At 49.8% G+C, this 11692-nt stretch overlaps 1 protein-coding gene across 3 annotated transcripts in view; it reads right to left on the bottom strand.

Annotated features, from left to right (window-relative positions):
- Nucleotides 1–5792: 5792 nt before the first annotated feature.
- The window catches only part of C8H1orf21 (chromosome 8 C1orf21 homolog), a 102589-nt gene continuing 96689 nt past the window's right edge, over nt 5793–11692 (bottom strand). For all 3 annotated transcript variants that reach the window (XM_030953607.1, XM_030953610.1, XM_030953611.1), the window contains exon 6: nt 5793–6570. In XM_030953607.1, coding sequence (XP_030809467.1) covers nt 6532–6570 — 39 coding nt within the window. In that variant the 3' untranslated portion in view covers nt 5793–6531. The remainder of the gene's footprint in view (nt 6571–11692) is intronic.

Here is an 11692-nt window from a genome sequence, read left to right as displayed (position 1 = left end):
ATTCCTGTAAATTTTTGCTCTCTGGAAGTCAGGATTAAGAAAATTATGATTAAAATCCAGGAGTCCTAAATTCAAGTCTTTGTTCAAGTGCAGAGCAGTGTTTATGATATGAAGTAGAAACCACTGCCAGCCTTGCTAGGAAAGTGTTAAATTCCTTCAGCCTACTGTTTCCCATTTTCTGGGAACATCAGGGCTTAGGGACTGGAGTATTTTGGAGCAAAGGCCCTTTGTGCCTCCTTCAGGAAACAGGGGACACCAAGTCCTCATGCTTCCTATTAAAACTATATTTATTAATTTATGCCAGTGGTTGTATTGAGGGCCTGTACCTCAACTGTCACATTTCCATTTTCCCAAAGGTGTGACACCCCTCACCCAAAGCACTTGAGCTGCTCTGACCAAAATTCAGCCACAGCTGCTGCTCATCCCATCAGTCACACTGGCTCAAAGCTGCTGTGGCAGGAGTTCCATTTGCTCCCCAGGTGCTCCATGAAAAGGTAAAGTTAATAAACATTTCCAGCTGGAATGGAGCCTGTTAAAACACTGTTCGATCTGCAAAAGTTCACCCAGGCTATTAATGCCCAGCGTTGGCAAATTCATCTCGCCTAATGCTTTGATGGAGAGCACACAGTGATGGGCTGGGGCTCCTGCAGAGGGATTTTAGCCAGAATTGTGCCAAAAAGCCTGTGTGGTACCCAGAGGTGTTTCTGGGGAGCAGTGGGGCCACCCCAGGATGTCTTGGATGCCCCACTGGCTGCCACTCCAGGACAGACCTGATGGCAGCAGTGCAGGGCAGAGAATGAGAAGCAATCCAGAAAATCAGATTGATCCTTTAGAAATCCAGCCCAAACCCTGCCCCAGCGTTTCTCTGCCTTTTGCCTGGGGCTGCCATCACTCAGGAACACGGGGCTGGGAAGGGACTGGCAGATTTTGGGCCCAGGGGACACTCAGGGGTTCAGGAAGGGACACAGAGCAGCAACATGGGTGAGAAAAAGGATGAGCTGGTGATGCTGAATTTGATGCATTTCGAGATTTCCCTATGGACTTCCTGGCAGGCAGGTTGATGGTTTGAGATGTGCTTGAGGCTCCCCTCTGCAGCAAAAGCCATTTCCTCATCATCCTCTGGCCCAGTGCTCCTCATGATTGAAGAAAATGAGCAAAAAAGGCTTAGAAAGGCCTAAAATAGATGAAAAATCTGGGGAAGAGATGCTCAGGTGAGGACAGAAAAGACATCTCCGCCCCGTGCTGGCTCTCCGGTGCTTTTATGTAATGGAGCACGTGGCTCCCCACGTTCCTTGTGGGGCTGGACACGGGTTCTCTGGCTGCCAGGCTGGAGCATCTCCCTCAAATGATGTCAATCTTCACTGCACTGGCATTACAGCATCATAAAAAATTACAGAGCTGCTATTTTGGGTAGCAGCTCTCTCCGAGTCAGTGAATAAATGCAGCTCCATATGACTCACTCCGGGGGATTATTAATAGACACAAAAGCAGAATGCCAAAACCCCAGGAATATGCTCTGTTCCCACATGGAGCTTTCTAGCTTCTTGCAGCAACTGCTCTTGAGAACTTTTTGTCTCAAAATTTAATTCAATATACAGATACATTAAAAGAATTAAATGTATAAATGTTCTGTTGAGCTCGCACCTCGGAGGCTCTGGCAGGGGCTGCTCTGCAGGGATGAAGGATGGGTGCTCCAGGGTGCCAGCCTCCATCTGGGATGGCAGCGTGGAGAAAGGGAGTCATTTGAAGAGGGAAGATTCACAGACTTCTCCTTTTGCTGCCCTGGGTGTCCATGGGGCTGGTGCTGGAGTTGGCTTCTGTGAAGGAGGTCCCACAGTCCCACATGTGTTGATGATGATGATGATGATCCTGAGGATGATGATGGTGACCCTCCCATCTTCAAACTCAGAGTGAGCACTTCCCTGGATGTCATGAGTAGATGTGTGCAGCTAAATTGAAAGAAAATTACATGAATTTTTAAAAAGCAAAGACATGAACATCTTTGAATTCTATCAACATTCCCATCTTGAAGTACCCTGAGCTGGGGCTTCTTTCCCTTTGCCACCACAGCACAGTAACAATAATAGGAATTTCACTCAGGGCTTACCCAACTTTTTGGATGTCTCATCTCCCCAACAGCAAAGCAAATAAGGTGCCCTTCCAAAGCCATCCCTGCATTTCTCGTCTCCTCTTCCCCGAACTCCTACAGAATTAAACTGAACAGAGGGAGATTTCAGCCTGAAAAAAGAGAGTTGCCCAGCAGTACCAGGACCCAAAAGCATCTTCCATAAAGCCACACTGGCAGAAATGCCATAAATCTCTGCTTTCTCAGTGAACACCCTAAAAATTGCCAGTACCACACAGTGACCTTGGCTGAGATCAAAGCTTTTGATTTTCCACAGTGCAATGCCATTACTTCCCCCCTGGGCTGGGGTTGCCCCAGACAGGTAAAAGCTTCTCTAGCACAGGGGATGTTGCTCAGATTCCCCAACAGCTCACAAAGGAACTGAGTCAGGGCACTGGTTCTATAGTCATGGAATCCCAGAATGGTTCGGATTGGAAGGGACCTTAAAAATCATCTTGTTCCATGGGCAACCTGGAACAAGGCATGGGCAGGGACACCTTCCACTGTCCCAGGTTGCTCCAAGCCCCATCCAGCCTGGCCTGGGACACTGCCAGGGATCCAGGGGCAGCCACAGCTTCTCTGGGCACCCTGTGCCAGTGTCCCACCACCATGGTGGAACTGGAAACCACCTTTTTGTGCAAAGCCCATCTGACATCTGCTCTTTGACAGACACATACCTCACCCAGCCTCTCCTATCCTGAAGGTCTGGTGTGTCAGCCAGGCTGATCTGGAGTTGAGTCATTGCTGACTCCAAATGGAAGTGACAGGAAATTACTGTTTTACAGACCTGGTAAAACCAAAATAGCTGGGAACAGAATATTTCTCTCCAGGCCCATTCTCATGCGATGACAGTGATGTCTTCAGAGTTCAAACACGACTCCCTGGTGCTTCATGGATCCCTGTGCTCCCATCTCATCATCCAGAGTTTTAAATCCTGCTGTACTCTGGGGCAGTCACCAGCCTGGGTGTTGTTACACCAAGAAAGACGCACTCTGCAAAAAATCCTGGGATTGTTGAAGCCCTGCTGCTCCTGCTGTTTACAGGGCATGGAGAGGGGCAGTGAGCCAGCCTGGAGCTGGTGGCCCATCCATGGCCACAAAGGGCTTGTGACAGGGGAGGATACAGGTGGCTCTGCTGGATCCTGGCAGGGAGACCTAATTCAAAAGAACCAAACCTGTGATTGAATGCACGGGAAGAAATCAGTGTCAATTGGGGGCTGGAAGGGGCTGGGAGCGGGCACAGGTGAGGTGGAACTGCCAGTAATTAAACAAGAGATACAACAGGGCCCAAGGCTGGGCCTGAGGTGGGCAGCAGCTCCTCAGTTCCCCTCCCAATGCTTGGGGCAGGCTCCAAGGAGGAAAACCAGCACCACTCAAAAGGCTCTGGACAAAGGAAAATGCACTCCAAGGGACAAGGTTGATTGCAAAACTCCTCCACCACCATTTTCTCCAAGATCCCAGAATATGACATGGAGCTCAGGAAATACTGCATCAGCCTCCTGAAGAGAAGCTTGGGCCTCAAATCACTTCCCTGGCATTTTGAGAGGAACCTTGAAATCCCATTTACAGCCCAGCATAGCATACCAGACAGGAGCAAGTTCTCCTTCTCTTCCCAGCCTCCTCTTTTCCACACTGCTGAATGTATTTGAGCAGAGCAAAGCAATGGGGAGGTAGAGCTCCAAGGAGAGATACATTTTCAGCCAGAGTAATCTGCTTGTATTATTACAGACCTTCAGCTGCCACATATATTTAGACTTCTAACAAAATCTGCCAGGGTTTTGCAAAGGTAGAAGAATCCCAGAATTCCAGCAGATTTTGCAAGGGTGGAAGAATTCCAAACCTCCTGCCCACCCCAGAGCCTCCCAGCCAGCAGCACCACAGCCCACCCAGGCCTTCCCAAATATTGCCATCCACAGGTCCAGCAGGGATGCTCTAACTCATCCAGAAGTCTAAAGCACCTGCTGCTGGCTGGAATACGAGCACAGGTAAGATGGGAATTGCTTCTCCTCTCTCACAAAACGTCCAGCGAAGCGCAGGTCTCCAGTGCCAGCAGCAGCAAGGAAAATGTTAAATAAAAGAATTATTAAAACAAAGAGGTGGCTGAAAGAAAGACCACAATGTGTCTAACACAGTGTTTGTGTGGGACATTTACACACAACATGTTCAGCCCTTGGGCAAGGAAACGTTCCAAAACAACAGACCCAAGCCCATCACTCCTGCGCTACTGCGGAAGCTTTTCCAAAGTGCTTTGCACAGAAGGGTTTGTGGGACCAAGCCCCAGGACTCTTTATTAATTAAAGTGTTTTAAATAATCGAAATGCACAGTCTCTCAACTCTCCCAAGTGTAGTCACCTGCTCAAGAGCTGGCATAAATTATGGAAAAAAAATCATATCCAGGAAGAGAGAGACATCACCTTGAAGAATTCATCCCAAAATCCAATGGCTCCGTAGCACTGAGAGATGCCACAGCCCCAGGAACAGCCATGGGATGGGAGGGAGGCAGAGAAACTTGGTCTCCAGGGAGGTCAGGATACTTGGGAGGGGCTGCCTGGCCAATGCAGCTGCTCAAATGAGCAAGGATTTAGGGAAATCAGAGCTGGCTGGTGGTTTTTGACCATTAATGGGATACAGATGAATACACCATAGAGAGCCCTGGCACTGAGCTTTTGTAGGGGAAGCTGCTGGAGCTCTTGGGTTGTCTGAATCCTGGGACACAGCAACCACTGGGCATAGACTGAGGCAGCCTGCAGAGCTCAGAAAGAGCTTCTGCCTTTAGAAACAGGTTGGTTTGCAGCCTCACAAACCTTTAGGAACAGGTTGGTTTGCAGCCTCACAGCTGCTGCTGCTGGATGGGCTCACACCCAGCCCTTCAGGAGCAGCTGCCAGGCCTGTCCCCACTGCTCCTCCCCAAAATCCAAAGGTAAATCCAGGGCAGGGATGGCAGCAGAGGGAGCTGGGGGTTTCTGGAGACATTCCAGGTACAGCACAGTACTGGTGGGGAATGAAATCTTCTGATGTGGACCGTCCAGCCCCACTCAGAGCCCACATTCAGGGAAACCTCGTTAGTCAGGAAATTCAGCAGTAACTTAGAGATTTGCAGAGGTCACAAGTGATCTTTGAGGGACTTAGATCCTTTAGAGGGATCTGATTTTCAGAAAGCCCAGTGAAAAATGGCCAATATTTGGGCTGAGTGCCCCACTCCAGTGTCAGCCACATCCTAGGAGATGCTGTTAATGCACCCTCAGTCTGGTCCACACCCACTCCACAAATGAAATCAACACAGTGACTGCAAACTACCCTGACAAAGCTTCTCCACTGACTGCAGGGCAAACCCTGCCCCCATATGGCATCAAAGCTGGAAGAAATATCAGCACAGGTAACAATCTTCTTTGAAATAATAAATACAAAAGCTGTATTTTTTTCCTTTTTTTTTTTAACTCATGACAGCATTAGTTAAAAATATTACATCTGCTTTTGAGAAGGTAATATCCTCTCCATTTAATATGGAAAAATAAACTCTACAGGACACACAACACATCCCCCCAGTTGGCACAGAGCTGGTTTAAGAGATCAGATCCATGGGACACATCAAGGCAGAGGAGAGGCTTGGTCTTCCTTGTCCCCAGACTCTTAAAACATCGTGTTGTAGGAATGGTAAAAGACAAGAATACATAAAAACAGTAAAATGTTTATTTTCTTAGAAAAAAAGAGATTCAAAATGATTGTGATCACACTCCCATTCGTGCTCAGCAAAGCCAATACTGCAAGCTTAGTCCTTGATTAAGATACCTTTTAAATGAAACTTTTTTTCCTCTTAAAATACAAGTTCCTGCTCCTGTATCACTTCCAGTATTTCAGTGATAACATGCTTTTAATGGATAATAGTTTCTCAGCTTCTTCCCAGCTGAGAAACAAGGCCTGCCATGGCAAAAAAACATCCCATCTCCAAAGCTTGGAATCACCAGCACTAACAAGCACTCTGGCCCCAACACGGACGGACACACAGCTCAGGGGTGTTTCTTAGATGCTTGGATGGTCACTTATGGAAGCTTGGTAATAACACTACCTCATCTGATAGAAAACGGGCCAGAAGCCTCAATAAAATCAACAACGTCTTTTGGATTAACTTTTAAGGATTTGCTGCGTATCTGGACACAGAAAAAAGTGAGAAGTTGCAACAAGTTTTAACTAGCAGCAACAAAAACAGTTCCTTACGACTTCTTAGCAATATTCCTCATGTGTTCATTAGGAAACACTGTAACTGAATGGAGCATATAATGTGGAAATGGTCTTCTTCTGTTTATGGAGTGCTGTTCACTCGAGCAGACGTCCCAAAGGTTGTATCCAGAAGGCTGGGTTGGATCTATTTACACTGGAGGTGCTCCCGGGGCGAGGGCAGAGCTGGCACTATGTGACATCCTCCTCCTCTGAACAGTAGTCACGACCCTGCAGGGACAAAGGCCAGGCAGTTGGTACTTAGAGAAGCACACAGGAATAAATCCAGGCAACACTTTCTGAGAGTTGTTCAGTTCTCTGAACCTGGGGGCTTTAAATTCAGAGCTGGGTAGAAACCTCAGACAGGGGGAATTGGCAGGAAAACCAGGATAGGAGACACTTCCCTTTCTGTCACTATTAATCTCATAAACATCATCCCCCATACAGTGAATTCCAGGGGGGGCTCCAACAAACTGATTTACAAACCAGCTTTATGCAAAGATCCACCTTGATGGACACAGCCCCGAGATCTGTTGTGAAAGGATAATCTCCGAGGCAAAAGCAACAAAGCACATAATCCTATGAGCAGCACAAGGCAGCTGCTGTGAGCAAGAATCCCTCATCTGATAACCCCAGCAGAAGTTTAACCCCAGAGCAAAAGATGCCATTGGTACTGAAATGAAGCTTGTACTACAGGGGATTCAGCCTAAGCTTCACCAAACATGGATTTCTTATCAGGCCAGCCATGTAATGCCTTCCATCCCATCCCAAACACAGGTGTGCAGCAGCATCTCTCTGGATGTTTATTCCCTTTGGGACGGCCTGGAGCAGGCACATCCCATCCCTCCCTACCCAGCTCCTGCAGAGAGCAGGGAAGGACCAGAGGGAGCCACTGTCCCTGCTGCCCTGCACAAAACCAGCTGGAGCTGAGCTGCTCAGCACAAGCCACACAGGGCATCCTGCCTCAAACAAGGGCCTCAAGTGCAGGACCCAACATCTGCACCTCTGGACTATTTCCCATTGCTCCTGAGGGCTGGGGGCATCACCTGGGCACCTGGAGGAGGAGAGCCAGGAAGACACAAAAAAAGGGGGAGATGTTTTGTAGGAGTGATCAGTTGATTTGGGACACACATCTGGAACAAAGGCTCCAAAACATCTCTGCAGTCCCAGTGCTGATGGTGGGACAGCAGAGCTGGCTTTGCTGGAGCCCAGACCCAGGAATGTACAGGGCTCTGACAACTCCCAGTGGCCCAGCACTGAGACCAGAAGGGTTTTCTAAGTACAGTAAAATAACCCCCAAGAGACTCATCAGCCCAAATTCCAACTCAGCTATCACTGACCCAGAAAGAAGGGAAAAAAAATTACATTTTTTGAACTAAAAGCTGTAACTCAAAAAGAAGGAACACCGAAATTCTTTGCAGTGAAGCTCAAATCTTGGTTTTCTCCAAGCCAGGGACCACATGTGGATAAATCCAGGAGACTGAGCTGGTGGTGATGAAGGCTTTGTCCAAAATGCTTCAGAGCTGTGAAAGGCAGCAGCAGTGGCTGAGGGCTGAGCTCAGAGCATCTCCAGGACATCCCTTTACTCAAGAGGGAGCCCCATGGCCCAGCACTCCCCACTGGAGGCCATCACTGCTATTAAAGCCTGGAGCAGACCCAAATCTGACAGAGGAAAAGCCATCCTGCACTTTCCCCTCCTACTCCTCCTGCTTCTGGGTGTGCTCCCTGGCTGCCAAGTGCACCAGTTCTCAAATGGACACCAAGAACTGCTCCAAACCAAGGTGCTGAGCCAGTCCTGGCCATGGCACACACACACACCAGCTCACAGCAAGGCCTGAAGGCCACCAGGAGCTGGGCTGGTCTTTCCAGACACATCACCTCCAGCTGCACTCTGCTGGGCATGGGGACACATCACACACACCTTCTGGTGGCCCAGCAGCTCAGGTGATGCCCAGACTCTGGTGAGTCCCAGTGGTGCCCGACAGAGCTTTGGTATAAATGTCACACCCCAAATGCATTTCTGTCAGTAACAACAAGGTCGGCACTGCTCAGGAAGATCACAGAAGGAATGAAGGGCCCTGTTGTCACAGCATTCCCTGCTACACCAGAAATGCAACAGAAGGGTGCTTGGTGCTCCTTGGAAGGGGCTGCCACTCCCTGCTGGCAGAGGAAAGGCAGCCTCAGCCACAATCCAGTGAAATACTCTAAAATGTCCATTTTGGGCCTGTGGGTTGTTTCACAGGATGCCTCCCAGATGCTGGAGGAGATGATCCCTTGATCAGTGAGAGGCTGCAGTGCCTGAGATGGGCCTGGGAACCCCTGATGGGAAATGGTCAGCTCAGAGCTGGCAGAAACCACGCTGCTCCAGTGGAAAGGTCCCTGCTCGTTGCAGGGGCTGGACCAGGTGGCCTTTAAAGGTCCCTTCCAGCCCAAACCTCTCTCTGATTCTACAATTCCATGGCTGGCAGTCAAATTCTGTCTGGGGGAGCAGGCTCCTGCATCCAGAGGGGCCAGAGGCAGGGAGCAGGTGGCTGCTAAAGGAATGTATGGGCCACCCATGGACTAAGCAAGTTGTGGGTTCAATCTGCATGGGCCATTCACTTCAAAGTTGGACTCAATGATTCTTGTGGGTCCCTTCCAATTCTGTGATTTCTGAGAAGTTTTAATGATTGAAAGTGTAAATGAACTATGCTGAGGAAGATGAGAACTGTAATATGTGCCTCCAAGTCCAGCTAATCCCTGAGGAATCCCATCTCCCACCTCTGCAGTTTCAAAATACAACTGTCAGCTTCTGTAGATGCCCACAGAACACCACTGGTGTTTCTAAATGAGTGAGTGAATTTAAGGTGAATTAAAGAGCAGCCTGATTGTTCCCTTCCTGCTGCCTGCACCCAAACCAGAAGGGCTTCATCCCCCATCTCTCCTCTTGCTGTACCTCCAAAGCTCTCCCCTCCTGATGCCCCTCCAGGGGATGCTCATGGTATCCTTTTAGGGAATAAAAATTCGCAGGAAAAAAGCCTTTTCCCCATTGTGTCGGTGACAGGCCAACAAACAACCTGGCTCAATGGCCCCTTGTGCCTGAGGACTGGGCAGGCAGGGGAGGGACAGGAGGATGAGGATGGAGGGGATGCAGGGGAAGCAGAGAAGGAAGGGGAGAGGTGGGAGGGGAGGAAAAGGAGGCAGGAGAGGCAGAGGATGGAGAGGAGGCAGAGATGGAGAGGGCCAGCATCAGCCCTTTCTCCGGTGGGCTGAGGGGCTGGGGACACAGTGGCCCCTTTGAGGGGCCAGGCTGGGAACCCTTTTCACCAGGCTGGTTTTGTTTACAGCTGGCAGAGAGGACGGGAACAAAGTGCCGGGAGGCGGCACTAAATCACTGCGGACTGTGCTAATTTCTGTCCCTTTCTCATTTGGTTAGGGAAAAATCAATGGAGTCATTAAGAGCAATCCACTTCGCTAATGAGTTTCAGCCTAATCGCCGTGGCCTGGGTACGTGGGGCTGGCAGCCCTCTCCCAAGGGCACTCCCTTCCCTCCATGCCACACAGGGAGCTGCTCTGTGCCCCCTCCCTGCTGCCATGGCCAGCATCACTAACCAGGGATGCAGGAGCTGCTGCCAGCCATCCTTCCCACGGGCTGGCTGCTCTCCCACCAGCTCCAGGTGAGTGGATTGGTGCAGCAATCCCTGCACACCCACCCCAACACAACTGCTGGTGCTCAGCACCAAGCTGACCCAGGAGAGAACCCAGGTCATTCCTTTACTTGTCCGAATACCAACACAAATGGCTGATACCAAGACATGTTTCTATCTTCTTGATCAGAGCTGACAGTTCAAAAGCAGATTTATCCCACCACAGGAGTGCAGTGATTGTCCCAGTCCCAGCTGCAGCCAGTGGAGCCCACTTCTCCTCTGCTGGGCACAGCAGATCTCAGATTTATCCAGCAGAGTTCTCTTTAGGAGGACTGTTCAGTCACTCTCTGCCTCCTCTGTTCTCCAAAGCCACATTTCTGTGTATTTCTGCCTTCATCTCTCAGGTCAAGCAAATCACTTGTACTCCTGACCCACATCTTTCTAATTTACTCTGGGGAATGCTCTCCTCGAGCTTAATTGCTGCTATTACCTGTTGCTCATCCTCCACTGGAACATATTTCTGTGATTTCAGGCTAATTTTCAATAAATGATGATAATGCTGACAGCAGATGAGCTGCCTCCTTCGCACTGCCTGTGTCTGTTCCATTTCCCCCTGAACTCTGGAACACAGGTGCTTTTTGTCTCCCAAAGCAAAGCCTGTGACTCTATTCCCAATAACCTCAGTGAGTGGGAAGCCCCAGGAGGACTCTCTGCAGCTGCTGCCAGATGTTGGGAACATTTCTGAGCCTGCTCTGCCACCACTCAGGGCCTTGTGCTGCACACAGCTCCTTGGTGTTCCCCTCTGCTCTCCTCTCCAGGCTCTGCCACAGGTCAGAAAGTGTTTGGACAAGGTTTTCAGGCACGTGGTGGGATTCCTGGGCTTGTCCTGTGAGCTGGACTCCACGGTCCCTGTGGGTCTCTGCCAGCTCAGGATATTCGAACTACACAGTGCAGTAACTACAGCTTCTTGTGCTGTCCTCTGCTCAGCTCTCTCCAGCTGCTCCCATCTAACCTCTAACCCTGGCTTCTCATCAGAATTCTGGTGAGAATTTGGGAATATTTTTACCTCAAATTCTCCCATTACTGAAAGGACTGGGCTGACTCCAGCAGAACCAATACCCAAGCCTACACTGGAGGCTGACTTCCACATTCTCAGCCAGCCCTCATCCCAGTATTTCTTCATTCCAGCAAACCCTTTGAATGGCATCACCACCACCACAGGCAGCTCTGTACGTGCCAGTTCAGCCCCAGCTCCTGAAGCAGGGACAGACTCACTCAGAGACAGAGCAGATGTCCCCCTCTGAACGACTCACAGTGTTTTGACACTGAATTTTGGTAGACAGAAGCTCCATGCTTCCTGACATTCTGTTTTTTACCTTCGGGTGACATTTGCAGGAGGCAGTGGAGCTTTGTAGGGGCAGCCAGGAATGCACTGCTGGGGGCAGAAGCTCTCCAGACTGTTTCAAAAAGGCTTTTTTGATCTCCAGGACTCACAAACACTTCCTGCGTGCAGCTGACAGAACACCAGCCCGTGTTCTCTCCATTTCCCACCCTGGCTGCAGAGTTTTATTCACAGAATGGCTGTGCCAGCTCCAAGCCCCCATGTCATGCTGCTGCCCAATGCTCACAGGTCAGAGCTGCTGCTGGGCACTTGGATTTGGTGACCCAGCAGCCCTGGGGATCTCAGTGGAGCTGAGGGTGTTTTGCTCCTGACTGGAGTCTCCATC

The sequence above is a fragment of the Camarhynchus parvulus genome, chromosome 8 (assembly GCF_901933205.1).
Source record: "Camarhynchus parvulus chromosome 8, STF_HiC, whole genome shotgun sequence".
In the NCBI taxonomy this organism is placed as follows: domain Eukaryota; kingdom Metazoa; phylum Chordata; class Aves; order Passeriformes; family Thraupidae; genus Camarhynchus; species Camarhynchus parvulus.
Note: the sequence above shows the minus strand (reverse complement) of the source record. Positions and strands in the feature narration are given on the sequence as shown.